Source organism: Protomyctophum parallelum (genome assembly GCF_964188405.1).
Source record: "Protomyctophum parallelum genome assembly, chromosome: 3".
Classification (NCBI taxonomy): Eukaryota; Metazoa; Chordata; class Actinopteri; order Myctophiformes; family Myctophidae; genus Protomyctophum; species Protomyctophum parallelum.
Genome location: NC_139698.1, coordinates 23,258,702 through 23,281,137, shown reverse-complemented (window position 1 = coordinate 23,281,137; position 22,436 = coordinate 23,258,702). Strand labels below are relative to the sequence as shown.

General features: G+C 42.9%; 2 protein-coding genes across 4 annotated transcripts in view; both read right to left on the bottom strand.

The window, feature by feature from the left end:
* Positions 1 to 5,000: 5,000 nt before the first annotated feature.
* On the bottom strand, positions 5,001 to 9,444 carry LOC310856606 (beta-chimaerin-like; the record flags this gene model as incomplete). The annotated part of the gene is made up of 5 exons (XM_083762077.1): positions 5,001 to 7,790; positions 8,263 to 8,368; positions 8,788 to 8,925; positions 9,079 to 9,156; positions 9,441 to 9,444. 5 exons carry the CDS (start codon positions 9,442 to 9,444, stop codon positions 7,619 to 7,621), a joined length of 498 nt encoding a protein of 165 aa, XP_083618203.1. The 3' UTR covers positions 5,001 to 7,618.
* Positions 8,888 to 22,436, bottom strand: part of chn2 (chimerin 2) — a 76,390-nt gene continuing 62,841 nt past the window's right edge. For 2 of the 3 annotated variants that reach the window (XM_083761581.1, XM_083761582.1), the window contains 6 exons: positions 21,956 to 22,040; positions 12,794 to 12,967; positions 11,797 to 11,874; positions 11,506 to 11,643; positions 10,981 to 11,086; positions 9,577 to 10,508 (listed from right to left, as the gene is read on the bottom strand). In XM_083761581.1, coding sequence (XP_083617707.1) covers positions 10,337 to 10,508; positions 10,981 to 11,086; positions 11,506 to 11,643; positions 11,797 to 11,874; positions 12,794 to 12,967; positions 21,956 to 22,040 — 753 coding nt within the window. In that variant the 3' untranslated portion in view covers positions 9,577 to 10,336. Of the gene's footprint in view, positions 8,926 to 9,078; positions 9,157 to 9,576; positions 10,509 to 10,980; positions 11,087 to 11,505; positions 11,644 to 11,796; positions 11,875 to 12,793; positions 12,968 to 21,955; positions 22,041 to 22,436 lie in introns of those variants that run through there. The other variant, XR_014569069.1, reaches the window with a different exon arrangement.

Genomic DNA, 22,436 nt, shown 5'->3' with positions numbered 1-22,436 from the left:
AACCATGTACAACCCAGATCCGGCACAAACAAGGGACTACATTATTTTCGCTCCTATGCCACCAAAATGTGGAACGCCCTACCAACAGTCATTAAGACATGTGAATCCCTTGACTCCTTCAAAACCGCTCTCAAAGGGCACCTACGGACGGCTGCGATTCGAAACTGGCCCCCATAAAATCTGAATCCCCCCTACCGCCCCCCCCCCCCCTTTTCCCCTCACTGTATATGTATCTTTTTCCTTTTTGCTTCCTTTATGATGAATTCCTGTTCTGTTCTTTAACTAATAGAAGTGTCTATTTGTACGTCTCTAAATGTTTTGATGAATTGGACATGGTGGACCCTGTTGTAAACAAGTGTAATGCTTAATTGGGTCGTCCACTCACAGTTAACAGTCTTTGTATTGAGTTTGTGCTTGAAATGTACTGTAATTCTGCAAACTGTTAATAAATATTTCAATCAATCAATCTGATTGATTAATCAGAAGGCGGAATAGAAGTGACATCACACATTGTGTTGTGTTGTGTGTATGGGTGGGTGCGTGTGTTTTGACCCTATAGTTTAAACCTGAGGCAGTGTAAATGTTTAACATGTCCATTTGAGAATAAAATTACATTAAAACAAAAAAAGTATTTTATGTATTTGAAATACAGAAAATACTCAATCTGAAAGTATTTAGATACAAAATACATCTCATTTCTTCCATCCCAGCGAAATACAAATTACAAAATACAAAAAAGTATTTCAAATACGTATTTCAAATACATGTATTTCAAATACTGCCCATCTCTGCCTATATATATATATATATATATATATATATATATATATATATATATACATACATATACACACACACACACACACACATACATACACATACACTATTTGAAAATAGCAGATCTACAAGCTCACAATGCGTTGCAAGCATGTTGTGAACTTGTAGATCTGCTATTTTCAAAGGATCTTTAAACAACTTTATACATTTGAAAACTTGTGAAATGGGACATTCTGCATAATTAATGATGACTATGCCAATACTTTTGCATCAAAGTACAATTTTAATACCGAACGTATACTTGTGAGTACTTCTTCCAACACTGCATACTATCTATCTATTATAGTGGAGAATACAATTTAAACTTTTTCATGACCCAGTGGTCGCGAATACAAGCGGCCGAAATGAGTTTTCTTCGACTCGGAGTAGAACCGCTGCTCCTTTGCCTGGAAAGGAGCCAGCTGAGGTAGTTCGGGCATCTGGTTAGGATGCCTCTCGGGCGCCTCCCTAGGGAGGTCCTCGATGCACGGCCCACTGGGAGGAGACCCCGGGGCAGACCAAGGCGCAGTTGGAGGAAACACATCGACTCACTGGCCTGGGAAAGTCTCGGAATCCCCCAGGAGGAAGTCACTAATGTTGCTCTGGAGAGGGAAGTCTGGAGCACTCTGGTGGAGCTGTTGCCCCCGCGACCAGACTACGGATAAGCGGTTGAAGATGGATGGATGACCCAGTGTGCAGACTCTATTTTTGTTATTAAAAAAAAAGCTAAAGTTTGACTTGACTTGAACTGACTGAATACAGACTAAGATCACAGCTAAATCCTCACTGTTTGTTTAACTCAGACACAAGTGTGAATGTAAATTAACATTCAGGGTATTCGCTGTTGGTCTATATTTTACCGTATAACTTTGGGCCATGACAATGGATTTGTGATTGCACACAGTAAGAGGATGCAACCAACCTGTGGAAATTATGTCCACCCAAAGTGGATAAACCTGAATTAGATTCAATAAAATTATGCAACAGTTTACAAAGCATAGTTCTGTTCAATGTTTTGCCAAAAGACACGTTGCCAGGGAGCCACCACACCCCAGCAGTGAGTAATTACAATTAGGTTTCCCTGTTTATCTATCGGTCCGACAACCTTTTGCATTGTTTCTCAGCCAAGTGGGTCGAAGGGGGCCCCCGAAGCAGGTACACGTTATCACAGCTTTCAAGTTCAAGTTTAATGACGCATCACACGTTTACAGGTGTATAAGAGAGGGCGGAATTGTTGTGCAATCTTCCACGGATTGTTTCAAAAGGTATAAGCGTAAGAAAGGGACGTCAAATAAAACAAATAAAGCAGTATATTGTGCAAGTACAGTAAGTTAGACACTACTTCAATACATTTATGTAAGAACAGTAAGCTAGTGTGCAAGATCCTGCTTTTTTGCCTTTATAATATTGATTTAATTGTACTGTATGCACCTGCATTAACATTTAACAACTATTTCCATTGCTTAATATAAATGTTGTAAAACTATAAAGACTATAAAGAGCTGTCAGTATTCGGAATACTGACAGCTCTCTATGCTACTATTGGAATACGGTATTCCAATTGTAGCATAAATACTTTCAACAACGCAGTTCATCACCTCAAATACAAGTCAACATTTGTTAATATTATGCATTTAAAATGTCAATAATTTACAGTACAGTACAGGTGAATCCTTCATGTCCAAGCTATTTCACATTATAATTCCTGTTATGTTTGATTGTTTCTTTGTTTGTTTAGGTTGCTGTGATGCCATAACTAACTGATTTGAACCACATACACATACACATACAGTAACAGTACACATACACATACACATACACATACACATACACATACACATACACATACACATACACATACACATACACATACACATACACATACACATACACATACAGTAACAGTGCACATACACATACACATACACATACACATACACATACACATACACATCCACATCCACATCCACATACACATACACATACACATACACATACACATACACATACACATACACATACACATATAGTATTGACTTCAAGTGTTCAGGCATAAACTGTAATGTAACACACACACAAAAACCCGCTCCATTACCATTAGTGGGCTACTGCAGTGTAAGCATGTAATGTAATGTATGATCAGCTATTTAGCAGTGACAGGCAAGGCCATGATATTCCCCTCAGAAAAGTTATTGCTCTCCGGCATAGCAACGCGAACTCTCCTCTTTTCTTTAAAGCGTCCGGATCGAGAAATTCTCAGATTTCGCCTGCATGTTTGCTGACTGAATCCTGGCTCTAGGAGGAGGTCTCCCTGGAGACCGATTTTCTCTGTATAAATGTTTTCCATCATGGACGAGGAGGGGATGTCCGGCGTGGATGATGCAGGGAGGTCTGCGTTACCTCCACTCTGCTCTGGGTCCGTCTCTGTGGACACCGGGGCGTTCCTGCGCCTCGCCGTGAAGGATCTCCACCAGGGTGTCGCTGCCATGGCAATATGCTGTGATGAATTGAAGCCAATAACTTTGAACCCACTGCAACACAGACAGGCAGCAATAATGTTAGTCGAGAGTATTTACGCACACGCGCACGGACACCCAGCTCACTCCATCATAGAAGGATCAATAAGAGTGGAAACTAAGTACAAGTACGCCTTTCATTACTGTAGACCTCATTTAATACTTTTTAATGTACAGTTATTGTTCTTTTTTGATCATTAATTCTGCTTTTACTAAAAAAAAATAATACTAGAATATGTCCAGCGACAGAACTTCTATACCAAGGTACCAAACTCTCTTAACAAAAGCAAGCAAATCACTGCCAACTACAGTATTGACAAAAAAAATATGACATGCTCCGTCAGACCGTCACACATCTCATCATATCTGATTTGTACAGCCGATACGTCCCAGCCAAACCCAATGTGCCCTTGTGTTATATAATAATTGATGTTGTAGACCAGTGGTTCTCAACCAGTGGTCCAGGGACCAACCAGTGGTCCTTGAGGGAGTTCCAGGTGGTCCCCATGCTATATATGATGGAGAGTTGGTAACCACATGGACCCTTATTAGATCTTTAACTAATGAGAGCGTAAAATTAAACCAAACAGATCTAGTTAATTTTACCCTCTCGATAGTTCAGAGTACCACAAGACGAAAAACAGTCTTAAGTCCAAATTTCATTCTGACCCCTCCACGAAAAGTCCTCGTTGTCCTGACCCCTTATCCATCATTTATACATTATGGATAAATAGTGTGGACTTAGACTGTTTTTCGTCTGTGGCATTCATTATTACTGTTAAACATCTCATTACTTAATTTACAAGAAGCCTACACAATTGAGTGTAGAATGTAGAATTGTTATTTCGATCAACATTTGCCTGTTATCTCTCCCATGGTACCACATCAATACAGAATGGAAAAAAAAGCAGGCCTATTTGGGTCCGAGAGGCTAAACCTCATCGAATAGTGGTCCGTTGGCTAAAAATCTAATGCATAATAAAGAATGGAACCTCGATATGAAAAGGTTTTGAGAAGTCGTAGACTTACATGGTGGTCACGTTGATGCAGTGGGAAACTCAAGAGCAGATCTTCAGTCTTCAGGTGAGGGTGTCACTGATGCAGCTTCACATTATCCATGTTTCCAGACAGACTGTCGAGGGACTACTTCAGTATGGACCCACTGGTACACACTACACACAATGCCTCAGTGTTTTCTCCCGTACTTTCATCTGTTTATATATACTGTAGCCTCCTCCCGGCATGCAAGCAAGGTCCCGCCCCATGCACTATCCCTGCATGGCTGCACCTAGGCAACAGGTAACAACTGAAAGGGTGTGTGGGAAAGTTAAGAGGAATTCCTTGAAATGCCAGGCAAATTACGGGTACTTAAGACGGTTGGTTACTCACTCTCTCTATAGTCCTCTCGAGGGCAGACACCCAGGGATGATGAACAAGAGACTGAGCTGTGGGATTGTGTCATTTTTTAATTAATCACTTCCTACCTGTCAGGCTGTCACCCCCATTTAGGCTTTGTCCCAATCACTCCCCCCCCCCCCCCCAAACAAAAAAAGAAGAAGCAAAAAAAAAGAAAAAAAAACTGTTGTACAATTAAGTATACGTCATGGTTTAAGTGGTTAAAACCAGCATGCAGAAAAGGGAATAAAACAAATTCACAAGGGCATTACTTTTTGCACATAAGTTTTACATCCTTTAATAAATTCTCATTTGATAAATTACAATCTTAATTGCAACCATCACAAAAATACATTTTAATAAAATGGATTTGTAGAAAGGATTCACTTAATTACAGCAAAACAAAAGTGAAAGGAACTTGGTTTGTGGTCTCACTAATATCAACGGTATACCAGTGTGGGCAAGGGTGAGTTAAAAAAAAACAATATATTAACTGCATGGGTCCAGGTCCTATTTTTAAAATATTCCACAGTGCAACATGTAAATAGATTTTTCTTTCTTCTCTTTTGACAAAATAGGCAGCCATTACTGTAAATCCTTCCACGGTTATTAGGTTATTATTCCAAACAAACGGTTGCCTGGCTAATGTAACAGATTCTGTGGGCCGTTCGACACACTCTCAACATCATGGCAACAAAGATCATGAGGCTGACAAAATGGCAAGAATAAAACATCTTTACAAAATAAACCCTTGCACTCTTTGAAGAACAAAACAAAACAAAAAGTGCTTAATGAGCCAGCAATAGTCTCAGCTTTCGTTATAGTAAACACAGTTCCAATATTGATCATGACGTGATTCAATTTGATCTAAAATAAAATAAAACTGCTGCTCTATAAGTGAAGACAGTGGGCGGGACCCTTTTCTTAAGTTATTTTGGGGGAGGGGGGGGCATTTTTAACCATTATTTGACAAAGACAGAGTAGGTGAGTGACATGTAGCAAATGGTCCGGCCAGCCGGGGAATCCAACCAGGGGACTGACTGTCAGAGTCCATATGGTATACGCGTCCTAACCACTCAGCTATCTGGTCTCGCCTAAAACAGCTTTTGATCCGGTGTTATATTATTATTATTATTAATAATATAATTTACTTAATTCATTCGAATTGCCTGCCCACCACCACGGAGGTTGTGGGTTCAAATCCACGGTGGTGCATCCGGCTTTGTCGACCGTCTGCTCTACACGGATACAATTGGCCGGGCGGGGAGGGAGGGTGACATTAGTCAGTCACTGCAGTGCATGTATTCCTACAGGTCAGCAGGGTCAGGGAGTGTTGGGCGGGAGGAGTAGGAAAAAAGACATACAAGAGGTAGACGCCTCTTCCGGGCTCTGGGGCGTGTGTTATTGAGAGAGGGGGGCAAAATGTTCCCGAGATTCCTTTGCGAAGCATAAGCGGAAGCTTGTCAACCTTCCGCAAGCGTCTACAACGTAAGTTCCGGAAAAGACACGCTGTGATTGGGCCAGTAGTCAGTTGAGTGGCAGCGAGAGACGCGGAGGAGTCGCACGAGTGACGCTACTTGTGCAGCGACGCAGCGTGCCTTCAGCACTCTTCCTATGCGTACTTCCGCCCCCCTCTTGCACACATATGGCTCCAACTAACTGCAGCGGCCAATGAGGCATCTATATATTTTTTGAGTGGCGCAACGGAGTTATGTGTGTGTGTGTGTGGCTGGGTGGGTGCCTGCCTGCCTGGCTGGCTGGCTGGCTGGGTATGAGCACGAAAACAGCATGGTTGTTTTTCACCGCACCTGTGCACAACCTAACACACACACAAACACACACCCACATATTAACTGTATATATGATGATTTCGGGTGTGCCAGTACAGTACTGTGACAGTACAGTACAGTAGAGGGTACAGTAGAGGGACACACGGTAACTCTGTCATTTCTCAACCGCTTTGGACGCGGGGCGGCTCGCCAGAACCGGGCCGGCACCCTGGGTGCGTTCCTATGGGTCTAGAACTCCCCCCCGGGAACCCCCACACGGAGTTGCACCACTCACTTCACACGGGTGTGATTTTTAATATCTATGAGGCCACTACTTCCTCTCGGTGAGGGTGGGGGGCGGCTTCTCACTGGCAGGCGAGTCAGTAGGATGCGACAGCGCTGACAACACAGAAATGTGTGTGTGTGTGTGTGTGTGTGTGTGTGGATAATTTGCAGAACGACTAAATTGAGCAGAAAAAGGTGGTAAAAATGTATTGGCTACTCTAAAAAGAAAAAAGTAAATTGGCAAAAACAGCAATGACACAATGTGTCACGATGAGCTTGCACGTCAGCTATTTCCGCTACTTTTGTGTGACACTGCCACAAGATTAAGTAAAAAATAGGGCATTCATTTATGAACAAAGACAAAACTTCCGCCCGACAGTGACGATGTTCTTCCCAGAAGTAGATGTCACACAGCTATTTGTCATGTCTGTCACACATACCTGGATAGTTAGTGGCAAATTCTAAATCCAAGTTCTAAATGAACAGCACTGGCAAGTACTGTAGTTATAAATATTAGAGCTGTCCCGTGACTAGCATAAAACAAAAATAAAAAACGAAAATTATGGTCTTGACCGTAGAGAGAGTGTAGAAAAACTCTGAATGTACAGTAACAACATGGGGAACTAAACGTCAACATTTAGCCAACTCCGACGACAAAACGGCTCATGCGAGAAAAACAGGCATTCAAGTTCCAACTTCAATCTCGAATGAATAGACACAACAACACAGACCACCTCTCTCTCGTCAGACTCAGGTGGTGCACGGTGAGCGTTTGGCTTCGATTTCCTCTCGTACTACAGAATAAATAACTGTCCTTGTCTCGTCCTCGTCTCGTCCTCAGAACAAGACGTCCTCGTGCTCCACCAGGAGCTGCACCACCAGCTTCTGTTGACGCATGTCGTTGAGGGTGAGCAGCGCGTTCTGCTCCGGCGGCTGCATTAACGTCGGCCCGAACACAATGCCCAGGTTCTCCGAATTCATTAAATTGTCTTTTTCAAACATTGTCACCCTGACGGACAGACGGACGGGGGGGGATGAAAAGAAATACAAAACATATATTATTAATTATCCTCTAAGTCGTACAAGGTGGGGAAAGAATTAAGCATTGTGCATCTATACATGTGCATCTTTTCAACACTACATCAGGCGATTTCACAAAAGTAGACATAACACCTGAAAATCATTGCAACTGATTATTGAAATGAACAAGTGATTATTAGAGTAAAAAAATAAAAATCTACAAAATAATTGTGTTTGCCAATGACTTCTCCGCATGAACTAATAATAATAACAATAACAATTCCACGCCGTCGGCCCGTAGAAGCAGAAAGCTGCTTCGAGCTAGCCAGCAGTAGTGGAGGGCATGAGGGGGGGGTGGCGGCGGTTTGGGACATTATCTAGGCAGGCAGTCATGTAGGTAGGACGGTGCGAGACCATTTAGAGCCTTACAAAACGAGTAAAATATATCATTTTTTACTGACCTCTTGAGATGAGCCATGAGGTACCGTAGGGTCTCGTAGTGTGCCGGAGGCAGCTGTAGTAAACTGTCATGGATGGCCTCCAGTCTGGAGTCAACATTTGGAGTTTCTACCAAGAAGAAGACATACGTGTCTATAATCACTAATCAGCTCAATTCTTTTCATGTCAAGGACCCCCAAAAATTTCATCATTTTTGAATAGCAAAAGTGACAAAATGACACAGATTTCCCGGCTTTAACAGGTTAACAACATAGAACGGCATTCTTCTTTTCGTTTTCTTATATAAGTTTTGTCTCATTAAAAATAAATGAAGTGAGTGAGACGGACGGGGCACATGCAGGCTCCCCTCTCATCCAATAGGAAAGCTGAGAGGGGCGCACAGGCTCCCCTCTCATCCAATAGGAAAGCTGAGAGGGGCGCACAGGCTCCCCTCTCATCCAATAGGAACGCTGAGAGGGGGACACAGGCGAGAAAGCTCTGATAGAGTTTAGTGCCAGGCCAGTGGAAACTAGCTGATGAGCTCTTACTTGCAGCTTGGATGAATCTGGAGTACAAGTCAAACGTAATGACTGGAATTGGCAGGTCTCTCAAGTAGAGCTTCAAAGCACCGGCGATGATGTTGATGTCTGCGTAGGCATCAGCACTGATATCAGCCTTTTCACCGTCTGTTGATAGAAAAACAACAGAGCCAGTGTGATTTTAAATGTATGTTCATTTACAAAAAGGACTATACGAAAAGAAAATAATCAGGAAAGATCACAAATGTGTCCACGGCTGTCAAGACACCGTAGCAAAGACAGAAAAAAGGTCACACCAACCTCGATCAAACGCCAGCCTCACGTCCTCTATGTGCTCCGAGAATCCAGACACGCGGTAGAGTCCTTCTGATTTCAGACCTACATGTGGAAAAAATTTGAAAGCTGTCTTTTTTTTGTTTGTCATTCCTCTCCTCCTATTTTGTGCAAACAGGCCTAATAAAAGGGGAATGTTTCTCAATGAACAATAGTGGCTTTTGCTCTTAAGTCTAACGCAATCAGGACACACACACAAAAAAAATCTTTTCAACTTCACTAGTGGCAGGAGATCTCTGTCACTACACTAGAGACTCCTACGGGATGGTCAGGATGCATATTCATCCCCTATGACCAACTATAGCGCTTTGCAGTCACTGACTGATTACACATGAGTGTGGGGGAAATAGAGAATTGGCGACTAACGACTAAATTATGAGACCCCAGGGGTCCGCGGACCCCACTTTGGGAACCACTGCACTAAAGTAGTAGTATGGGCTTGAACTGGAGTTTGATTGGGGCGGCTTCTCACTGGCAGGCGAGTCAGTAGGATGCGACAGCGCTGACAACACAGAAATGTGTGTGTGTGTGTGTGTGTGTGTGTGTGGATAATTTGCAGAACGACTAAATTGAGCAGAAAAAGGTGGTAAAAATGTATTGGCTACTCTAAAAAGAAAAAAGTAAATTGGCAAAAACAGCAATGACACAATGTGTCACGATGAGCTTGCACGTCAGCTATTTCCGCTACTTTTGTGTGACACTGCCACAAGATTAAGTAAAAAATAGGGCATTCATTTATGAACAAAGACAAAACTTCCGCCCGACAGTGACGATGTTCTTCCCAGAAGTAGATGTCACACAGCTATTTGTCATGTCTGTCACACATACCTGGATAGTTAGTGGCAAATTCTAAATCCAAGTTCTAAATGAACAGCACTGGCAAGTACTGTAGTTATAAATATTAGAGCTGTCCCGTGACTAGCATAAAACAAAAATAAAAAACGAAAATTATGGTCTTGACCGTAGAGAGAGTGTAGAAAAACTCTGAATGTACAGTAACAACATGGGGAACTAAACGTCAACATTTAGCCAACTCCGACGACAAAACGGCTCATGCGAGAAAAACAGGCATTCAAGTTCCAACTTCAATCTCGAATGAATAGACACAACAACACAGACCACCTCTCTCTCGTCAGACTCAGGTGGTGCACGGTGAGCGTTTGGCTTCGATTTCCTCTCGTACTACAGAATAAATAACTGTCCTTGTCTCGTCCTCGTCTCGTCCTCAGAACAAGACGTCCTCGTGCTCCACCAGGAGCTGCACCACCAGCTTCTGTTGACGCATGTCGTTGAGGGTGAGCAGCGCGTTCTGCTCCGGCGGCTGCATTAACGTCGGCCCGAACACAATGCCCAGGTTCTCCGAATTCATTAAATTGTCTTTTTCAAACATTGTCACCCTGACGGACAGACGGACGGGGGGGGATGAAAAGAAATACAAAACATATATTATTAATTATCCTCTAAGTCGTACAAGGTGGGGAAAGAATTAAGCATTGTGCATCTATACATGTGCATCTTTTCAACACTACATCAGGCGATTTCACAAAAGTAGACATAACACCTGAAAATCATTGCAACTGATTATTGAAATGAACAAGTGATTATTAGAGTAAAAAAATAAAAATCTACAAAATAATTGTGTTTGCCAATGACTTCTCCGCATGAACTAATAATAATAACAATAACAATTCCACGCCGTCGGCCCGTAGAAGCAGAAAGCTGCTTCGAGCTAGCCAGCAGTAGTGGAGGGCATGAGGGGGGGGTGGCGGCGGTTTGGGACATTATCTAGGCAGGCAGTCATGTAGGTAGGACGGTGCGAGACCATTTAGAGCCTTACAAAACGAGTAAAATATATCATTTTTTACTGACCTCTTGAGATGAGCCATGAGGTACCGTAGGGTCTCGTAGTGTGCCGGAGGCAGCTGTAGTAAACTGTCATGGATGGCCTCCAGTCTGGAGTCAACATTTGGAGTTTCTACCAAGAAGAAGACATACGTGTCTATAATCACTAATCAGCTCAATTCTTTTCATGTCAAGGACCCCCAAAAATTTCATCATTTTTGAATAGCAAAAGTGACAAAATGACACAGATTTCCCGGCTTTAACAGGTTAACAACATAGAACGGCATTCTTCTTTTCGTTTTCTTATATAAGTTTTGTCTCATTAAAAATAAATGAAGTGAGTGAGACGGACGGGGCACATGCAGGCTCCCCTCTCATCCAATAGGAAAGCTGAGAGGGGCGCACAGGCTCCCCTCTCATCCAATAGGAAAGCTGAGAGGGGCGCACAGGCTCCCCTCTCATCCAATAGGAACGCTGAGAGGGGGACACAGGCGAGAAAGCTCTGATAGAGTTTAGTGCCAGGCCAGTGGAAACTAGCTGATGAGCTCTTACTTGCAGCTTGGATGAATCTGGAGTACAAGTCAAACGTAATGACTGGAATTGGCAGGTCTCTCAAGTAGAGCTTCAAAGCACCGGCGATGATGTTGATGTCTGCGTAGGCATCAGCACTGATATCAGCCTTTTCACCGTCTGTTGATAGAAAAACAACAGAGCCAGTGTGATTTTAAATGTATGTTCATTTACAAAAAGGACTATACGAAAAGAAAATAATCAGGAAAGATCACAAATGTGTCCACGGCTGTCAAGACACCGTAGCAAAGACAGAAAAAAGGTCACACCAACCTCGATCAAACGCCAGCCTCACGTCCTCTATGTGCTCCGAGAATCCAGACACGCGGTAGAGTCCTTCTGATTTCAGACCTACATGTGGAAAAAATTTGAAAGCTGTCTTTTTTTTGTTTGTCATTCCTCTCCTCCTATTTTGTGCAAACAGGCCTAATAAAAGGGGAATGTTTCTCAATGAACAATAGTGGCTTTTGCTCTTAAGTCTAACGCAATCAGGACACACACACAAAAAAAATCTTTTCAACTTCACTAGTGGCAGGAGATCTCTGTCACTACACTAGAGACTCCTACGGGATGGTCAGGATGCATATTCATCCCCTATGACCAACTATAGCGCTTTGCAGTCACTGACTGATTACACATGAGTGTGGGGGAAATAGAGAATTGGCGACTAACGACTAAATTATGAGACCCCAGGGGTCCGCGGACCCCACTTTGGGAACCACTGCACTAAAGTAGTAGTATGGGCTTGAACTGGAGTTTGATTGATTGATTGCATATAGTTTATTAGACAGAATGTATAAACAGCAACAGAGTACAGTCAAACACTCCAAAAGGGATAGCACAAAAAAAAGTTGTTTCCATTTAGGCCCTATGCAATCAATTCATAGACATGACATGAACAATAACAACACAATATAATATCATCACAGGAAAACAAGAAATCACATTTGTCAGGTGAGAGACAGGCAGCTGCGCGACATGAGACTAATTCATTTAAGCGACAGAGAGAGAGAGGAGTGTGTGTGTGTGTGTGTACGTGTGTGCGTCAATTTAACAAAAGTTGCAGACAATCAGAAATCAGCAGAGAGTGAGCGACGTTTGCGCTACTCTATGCCAAATTGACCCCAGACTTTATTTTTTCTCCCCGGAAATAAAAACCTCTTCGGTTTTCCGAGGCTAGGTTTCACCTGACAAAAATACAAACACTGTATGGGGGAAAGGGAAGGGGAGGGGAGGGAGATGTTCCGAGTTAGGACGAGTGGTACGTTACCTCTCAGCTCGATCTCTCGGACGCACATGTCCACCACCATGGGCCGCGTGGTGTTGTGGGCCTTGACCAGCGTGGTGAGGTCACAGCTGAACACCTTCTTTATCCTGCGCAGGTCCGGCTGGCAGTCGCTGGGAACCAGCTTGGAGCACTGCTTGTGTACGTTCAGCCCACAGTCTGGGATATGAGACCATGTGAGAGGGAGAGAGAGGGGCAGAGATGGGCAAAATACATTGAAAATGTATTTTGATACAAAATACAAATACTGGGTCAAAAATGTATCTAAATACAAAATACAAATACTGGTCTGAGAAATGTATTTGAGATACAAATACGTATTTTGTATTTTGAAAATACATGAAAATACATTTTCATGAACATGTGTATAATGATAAGTAAATTCATAATTGATTGCCAAATATTAAATGAATGACCTGTCAGAATGTCTAATACATTGAAGATTATTAAGAAGAACTTGAAGATATGAGCCTTGTGAGGTTAGTCTCCAACAACTGAAGGCCCGCACTACTCTGCCTCTCATTTGTGGTTCAATTTGAGTGTGTAAGCTTTGATTGATTGATTGATTGATTGAAATATGTATTAACAGTTTGCAGAATTACAGTACATTTCAAGCAAAAAATCAATACAAAGACTGTTAACTGTGAGTGGACGACCCAAATAATCATTACACTTGTTTACAACAGGGTCCACCGCATGTTCAATTCATCAAAACATTTAGAGACGTACAAATAGACACTTCTATATAGTTCAAGAACAGAACAGGAATTCATCATAAAGGAAGCAAAAAGGGAAAAGAAACATATACAGTGAGGGGAAAAAAAGGGGGGGTGGTCGGGGGGGGGGGGATTCAGATTTTCCGGGGGCCAGTTTTGAATTGCAGCCGTCCGTATAGGTGCCCTTTGAGAGCGGTTTTGAAGGAGTCAAGGGATTCACATGTCTTAATGACTGTTGGTAGGGCGTTCCACATTTTGGTGGCATAGGAGCGAAAATAATTTTGTCCCTTGTTTGTGCCGAATCTGGGTTGTACATGGTTTGTTGCACTCCCTCTGGTGTTGTGGGTGTGGACTTCGTTTACATTAACCCCTGGGCTACAATTAACGGAAAAAACAGAATATTTCTAAAAATACAAACCTCCCTTTCACGGAATTAACGGAATGTCAATCAATGTCAGTTATCTAGGGTTCAACGGAGCAAAAAAAAAAAAAAATTCGCTAATATCACTAATGTTGGATGTAATTTACCAAAAAACGATCCGCGTGATCGTGCGCTATCATGCACGCGCGCCGTCTCTATGTGCGTCGCTGTAAAAAATGTGATATTTTGCGATGTTTTGGGGTTGATTTGAGTTTAATTTGACTTAGTTATGAAAAATAACTAGCTTAGCAATCCGGACCAGCCAAGCTAGTGACTAGGGTCAAAATAATACCGGATGTTGTCGATCGTTGAACCGAAAGTGACTTAGGAAGATTCGTCTATTTTGGCCAAAATCAGCATAATGGTGCGTTCCCGCCATCTGGTGGCAATTCGAGAGAATACACTAGCAATGAAAAAAAAAAAAAAAAACATCTGTTCAAACCACCAGATCTTTCTATTAATGTGAAAATGATTAATTAAAAATATGCCAATTTGTTACCCAAACAAAAAAATTGGGATTGGTAGTCCAAGGGTTAAGGAAGTATTTAGACAGGTACATGGGTATCTTGGTGGTGTATCGAATCTTGTGGACCAGACCCATTGCAAGATGCTGTACTCTGTCGTCGACCCTAAGCCATCCCAGCCTGTCAAAGTGGGCAGGGGTGAGGTGGGTTTGGGGGGTGAGCAGTGGTACCAAGAGGTGCATGCATAGTGATAAAATGGCCACCAACGTAATCAAAAAAAGTCAATCAAAGTACAAGATTCCTTTACAGGATCTCCTCACTGGTCAACCAAATCACCTTGAAGACCTTAACAGGAGTACAAGGTTTCTTTGACTATGCATGCACCTCTTGGTACCACAGCACCTCAAAGGCCCTTAAAACAAGGCTCCAGACCTCCCAAAACAAACTGGTCAGGCTCCTACTTGGCCTCACCCCCCGAACCCACCTCACCCCGTGACCCCTGCCCACTTTGACAGGCTGGGATGGCTTAGGGTCGACGACAGAGTACAGCATCTTGCAATGGGTCTGGTCCACAAGATTCGATACACCACCAAGATACCCATGTACCTGTCTAAATACTTCCTTAATGTAAACGAAGTCCACACCCACACCACCAGAGGGAGTGCAACAAACCATGTACAACCCAGATCCGGCACAAACAAGGGACTACATTATTTTCGCTCCTATGCCACCAAAATGTGGAACGCCCTACCAACAGTCATTAAGACATGTGAATCCCTTGACTCCTTCAAAACCGCTCTCAAAGGGCACCTACGGACGGCTGCGATTCGAAACTGGCCCCCATAAAATCTGAATCCCCCCTACCGCCCCCCCCCCCCTTTTCCCCTCACTGTATATGTATCTTTTTCCTTTTTGCTTCCTTTATGATGAATTCCTGTTCTGTTCTTTAACTAATAGAAGTGTCTATTTGTACGTCTCTAAATGTTTTGATGAATTGGACATGGTGGACCCTGTTGTAAACAAGTGTAATGCTTAATTGGGTCGTCCACTCACAGTTAACAGTCTTTGTATTGAGTTTGTGCTTGAAATGTACTGTAATTCTGCAAACTGTTAATAAATATTTCAATCAATCAATCTGATTGATTAATCAGAAGGCGGAATAGAAGTGACATCACACATTGTGTTGTGTTGTGTGTATGGGTGGGTGCGTGTGTTTTGACCCTATAGTTTAAACCTGAGGCAGTGTAAATGTTTAACATGTCCATTTGAGAATAAAATTACATTAAAACAAAAAAAGTATTTTATGTATTTGAAATACAGAAAATACTCAATCTGAAAGTATTTAGATACAAAATACATCTCATTTCTTCCATCCCAGCGAAATACAAATTACAAAATACAAAAAAGTATTTCAAATACGTATTTCAAATACATGTATTTCAAATACTGCCCATCTCTGGAGAGGGGGGGGGGGGCAAGAAGGACAATTACTTCATACTTCATTCAGACTCAATACAACGTACTTAAAGGAACACTTTAAACAAATTGTCAACCATGTCTTCGTATAATTAGCCGTCAATAATGCTGCTCATTCGAAAGATAGCACCATTTCTGTCTAGTTGCTCTGCTATCCCTGGCTATGTGGATAGTTCAGGAATGTGCCTACCCCAAGCTAATGGAAACTACGGCCTGAGGCGATTTCACTCCTCCTTCCGGGTAGGAACAGAGTGCATTCTGGGATGGATTGGGCAAAATCGTGAACACGCTGTGCCGTTGACTATCATTGTGCCGTTTGCGCGCGTTCACGTGTGAAACATAGCGTTCACGTGTCATGGCCCCAATGACATGAACGTGGGCATCGATAGTCAACGGACCAGTTTTGGCTCGAGCTGCAATGACAAATTCGGCCCATTGTCTATTTCCCCTTCAGGGTTTCCTATATATATATAAGGTCTTGAGAGACTAGTGAGCACCCAATATGGAGATATCACGTGGATCTCAGGAGCAGGTGGAGTGGAGTCTGTGTGGTAACATAGTGACTCCAAATCTGGAGTCATGACGTTTCAGAGCCCCAATGACCTCCATTCTAAAAATGAAAATTTAATGTTTAAAAAAAAAAAACATATTGTGGAGAAATATCATGTGTGTATATAGGTAGTACTTCTGTGGCCCATAGTGGTCAGTGAACGCAAGAAAATGGCCGTCCAGATGGCTTGGCTGCCTCTGAGGAGGTGGAGTCACGCCGTAATAAAAGAAGGTGAAACGTTCCTTCTCCTGTCAGCCGCGACAAAGGGCTTGGCAGGGCCGGAGATGAACTGCCCCGTCAGACAACAGAGCAAGTGCTTCAGTCAGTGTAAGCTGGCGTGTTCCCTGCAGTCAGTCAGTCAGTCAGTCAGTGCACTGTGTGCCAACAGAGGACAACAGGGGGGTCTGAGTGTCACTATTGTAGCTGTAGTCATGGAGGGGGCGTTGGGCAGAGAGAATGACTGCTTGTGGCACCATTGACAGAGACAAGAGGGAGACGCTTCAGGAATGCGTGTGTGCGTGTGTGTGTGTGTGTGTGCGCGCGCGTGTGTGTCTGCCTGTCTGTCTGTCTGTCTGTCTGACTGTCTGGAGGTGGCCACCCTTTTTGGATTGATTGACTTTATTAGTCACAACAGCAACCCATGAGGTGCAGTCAGACATTAGCGCTAAAAAGATAACAGAAGAAAAGTCCTATGGGGACTTCTTTCCATTGTGGTCCTATGTATTCAATTAATCAACATGGCATAAAAAACAGCAACATAATAATCCATGTCAAAGGATTGATTCTGTCTCGCGATGGAAACAGGACAGCCACACAGCCAAATCTGTAATGTTGACTGAACTTAAAAAAGAAACAAATCACACCCGTGTGAAGTGAGGGTGTTATCATCATACGTCGTCATACATTCTCTCGTTCTCAACCATTTGTCTTCAATGCTATAGCGCCCCTCAAAAAACGAATTTAACACTCAGAGAGTTGAATGAACACCACGGAGGTGACTGTGCGGTCTAATTTAACACTCAGAGAGTTGAATGAACACCACGGAGGTGACTGTGCGGTCTCATCCCTCGTCACAGGGCCAGGCAGACAGCGTCACCGCTGACTGCCTGGGGACCGGATTCTGAGCTCCTGCTGCTGCCAGAGAGAAAGAGGGACTGTGTGTGTGTGTGTGTGTGTGTGTGTGTGTGTGTGTGTGTGTGTGTGTGTGTGTGTGTGTGCTTGCGTGCGCTTGTGTGCGTGCGCATGTATGTGGAGATAATGAGGAGTAGAGAAAAGGAAGAAAAGGAAAGCGGAAGAGAGAGGGAGAAATAGGAGAAATAGACAGAGAGAGAGAAATAGAGAGAGACAGAGAGAAAGAAAGAAAGAAAGAAAGAAAGAAAGAAAGAAAGAAAGAGAGAGAGAGAGAGAGAAATAAATGGAGGAGACAGAGAGAGAGAGAGAGAGAAATGTAGTACAGAGAGCCCTCTCCTGTTTCTCCCACAGCACATGGGGTGTCTGATGACACCAGTGTTTGCCCCGGGGCTTATCAGCATGGCTAACGCCTGAACAACACACACTCTGTCTGGGAGAGGAAGCCAGGCAATAAACACATCAACGTCAGGGCTGTGCGTCTGTACGTTAATGAGACAGGCCGGGGTCTTGTGACCTCCGAGGAAACCCCACGCTGACCCTGTTTACAGCAACAACAAGACATCCATCTGATATCCGTTACTATCCTTAGACACACCGCTTGCTAACGCTTCCATAGGTTAGCAGCACGCCTATAAATAATACCCTTACTGGGTTTTAGGCTGGCGTCGTACGGTACGACGTCAATGCGTTCACGTCTTTATTCCTACAGTGTGGCTCTCTGCACGCAGGCTATATCTATGACAGGGTTCTGTGTGTCTTGTGTGTCCGGAGCTAATCTTGCAAACCGCTGGGACTGATCGGCACCATACTTTGCAGGCATGCTGCCAGTATAGGCCACGGAAGTACCTAAAATTATTTCCCCCCGCCGCATTTCATACTTTTTTTAATGTTTCAACTACAATTCAAACACGGTTATCAAAAGGTGCACAGCACACCGGCCCTTGTGAGGTTCCAGCCAACAGCATAAACCCTAATTAAATAAGAAAAAATTTAGAGCTGCTGCACGCTCGTAGCTGCCAATGTCAAATGTTTTATCGTGTACACAGAGACAAAGGTGACCAACGTTTCGGACAGACTTAAGCTGCCTTCTTCAGGGTACGAACCTGAAGAAGGCAGCTTGTCTGTCATTTGCCGTTGGCAGCTACGTACGAGTGTGCGGCTATTAGGCATGTAACGATATATCGTATATCGCGATATATCGATATTATATCCCGACGATATGTATCGATTTATTAAATAAAAAAAACGATTAAAAAAAAGAAAAGAAAAAAGGGGGGGGGGGGCTAGTGTGTGATAAGAAATGTCAGCTGTAATCATATTCCATCATATTCACATTATTTTGGAGAGAAAGAGACAGTAGAGGCCTGGAGAGGGGAGCTGTATATGTGTCTGTGACTGTGCCCAGGTGATGGTCGTTATTGATGCTCATTATTACATCAAGGAAGGCATTTATCTTTGCAATGTAGTTAAATAAAAAATGTGAAAAAAGCTTTGGGGGGGAAGATAAATCATTAAAAGAAAAATGGTAATTTGTCTGGAAAATCATTGTGTTGAAAATATTGTGAAAAATCGTATCGTGAACCTCATATCGTGATACGTATCGTGAGTTGAGTGTATCGTTACATGCCTAGCGGCTATACATTTTTTTCTTATAACTAAATAATTCAAGTCAGGCTGAAACCTTGCCTACATTTTGGAGTCACGTCATAGACGCCTAGACATGTCATAGATGTTACCGGCTGGTCACATGAAGTCTGATAGCCACAACGTTTCCATGGTGATCCTGAGATCCACATCATTTCCTAGACATGCATAATTTTCACGGTGTATATGGCTGCAGCACATACTGTACTACTGTACTATCATACAGTCTGCTGGGCGCCCTTCTTCAATTGGATATCCATTACACTGAATTCAGAAGGTCTTGAGTCAAGGTATTATTTAGTAATGCTGAACCGGGCAGAAAACAACTTACGCAACTTAAAATATAATCTGTGAATCAACGTAACAAACTACTGCAGGTGACATTTTTGACAACATATGATTATAGTGACAGCTTATATAGCCACAAGTGTCAAACTAGAGAGAGATTAGAAACAAACCAAGTATTGTGTATGGATTGGGATAAATCACATACAGGGCTCCGTTAAGTATGCGGGCTGTTGACACAGTTTGGCGTTCCTCTGCCGAGCGCCCAGTTAAAAAGTGAAACATGAGGCTAAAGACGTGCAGAGTTTGTTTTTCTTTCATTTCAACGTTCACAGCAATGAGCTAAGCAGCGGTAAATAAACCACGGTATAGCCTCAAGTCTGGTCATGCAGCAAGTCTTTGTTTCACTGGATTTTCCCACAGAGGTGTCATTTTGGTTAAGTTCACAGCAACATCCGGACTGGTAAAGTAATCCTTGGGAGTGTAAGAAATAAGTTCAACGGTGCACTTATATAGCGCTTTTATCCAAGGTGCTTTACATAGATTTATGCATAATTATACATTCACGCATTCACACACACACACATTCACACACCGATGGCGGAAGAAACCATGCAAGGCACCAACAAGCAATTAGGGGTTCAGAGACAACTGGTTCCCAAAGTGGGGTCCGGGGACCCCCAGGGGTCCTTGAGGGAGTTCCAGAGGGTACCCAGCTAAATGGACCCTTATGGGTCTGTAACTCTGAGAGTGTACACATGGAACCAAATGGATTTGTACACTCTCAGAGTTACATTAACATTGATTTTACAATATAAATCGGGGGTCCCAGAGATAGAAATGACATTAAATACAGAAAATATATTTTCAGACGTGGATACTGATTTCACCCAATCAGAAGAGAGAACTCATACAGGATATAGGACTAAAAAGATGTGAAACTGGAAGAGGTGAAATAAATACACAAGCAGAAAAAAGTGGAACTGGAACACTATATTAAAAAATCACACCTGTGTGAACTGAGTGGTGCAACTCCCCTCTCCCCCTGCCTCTCTCTCTCAACAGTGCAACACTATCTCTCTCTCTCTGTTTTTGGCACAACAGCGCCACTTTTGCCCCTACTGGTACTCATAGCCACACACATAGGTTAACACGGACATTGCTGTTCCTTGGAGTGGTTGCACCACTCGAAAATAATAAGCTGATTCATGGGAACTCTCTCCTGATAGGAGGAAACTGGCAAGGGGCAACACACCTGAAAATCAATGTTCTGTTTACCAAAGAGCTGACTGAACAAACACTCTATAGCAATGATTACTACCAGAATATAAACCTTTTGTTTTAACCAAAATATAACGTTTGACAGTCTTTTGCTAAATAACTCTGTGTTCTGGACAGTGACGGGAGATGCTCAACTTGTTTTTCACAGGTGTCACAGACAAATGACAAACGGTCTGAATATTAATGGGGTGAATTATGCGTGAGTCGTGACAATATTGTGAATTCCTAGCATGGCACAGCATCTTAAAGTCTGGCGTCGAGCTAGCTGGGTGTTGCAAGCAAAGGCAGACCGAGTAGGAAAGAGATTACCAGGACAAAGCAGTTAAACCTTTACTATGCAAGATGTGAGCTTGTGTATTTAAGAATAATGACACTTAAAGGCTGCAGCATACTTCTTGCTGAAGTCTGGCGAGGTCTTAAGAACAAAATGAAGAACAAAGTGCGGTGAAAACAAACAAACCAATTGAACCTTCGGAAAAGATTGCTTCATCAGTTTTCACACCTTCAAGATTTTCTAACTGGCCTAACAGAGATGCCAATGCGAGCATCGCGTGCGATATTGGAGAGAAATACAAGCTGCTTTTGATTATTTATGTATTTCCGCAATCAGATTCAGGTGGCAAAAATGACAAATCCAGCACTGTATGTATGCAGCTGGCAGGGTCTAACATTCAGCACTCAAAGCAGATCCGCCGCAAATTTAAATTTGTTTAGAGAACCAACTTGTTCTGTTTTGGCAATCAATAAGGAGTACAGTACGTACAGTACGTAGCCTAGCCTATAGGGAACCAATGTTTCCTGAGGCCATGGGAGCCATAGGTCAGCAGCCTATCTCGTGTTTCCGTAGCGTGAGGCAGCTTTAGGTACAAGTACACCCCCTGGACATGACGCTAATGTAGTATGTCGCAGGGAATTACCCCCAATCCAAAGTCCTTCCTATGACTCCCTCTGTGATGGAACCCGGCCCAACCTCGGAAACTCGGGGTGGACAGACACACTCTAACCACTAGGCCCCTGCGGGCTGGTGGTTCTTTTGAAGTATGCTGCCAGCCTAACAGTTTAATGAATTCGATATCTAGAGTGCAGCACTGGGAAACATACTATGTGTATACAAAATGAAACGAAAGTTAACGGAACAATGAACGATATTCAGGGTAGGGTTTGAATAAGATGTCTTACCTGAACAACGGACACCCTGGGCAATTAGGCCCCACATGAAGTTGGCACAATATTCACACCAGTGTGGCCCCCGGAATGTGTGTACCTAGGAGAACAGACACACTGGTTATACACACTGGAAGAAAGAAAAAACCCATTATGTCCAAATATTTCTTTTTTAAAACAATATAAAAAGAACATGTTGAGTTTGTACATCAAATGAATCCTAAATTCATTAGGTTTTCTCAACTAGAAGATTTGAGGTTTAAAATAGACTTAAAATTGGGTTATCTGCAGACAGGAAAGGCAGTGCTTCGGGTCAGACTAAATCACAGCAACACGCTCGCTTTCTGCAGTGTTGGATTCGTTTGCACATTTGCTAACAAATCAGTCATTTTCATTGTTTGTTAAAACATTAAAGTCTTATTTGTTCAGTAACAGGGTCTCCCTGTCTCTCCAGCTATTTACTAAAGAGTTCAGTATACCAGTTTTATCTATCTTT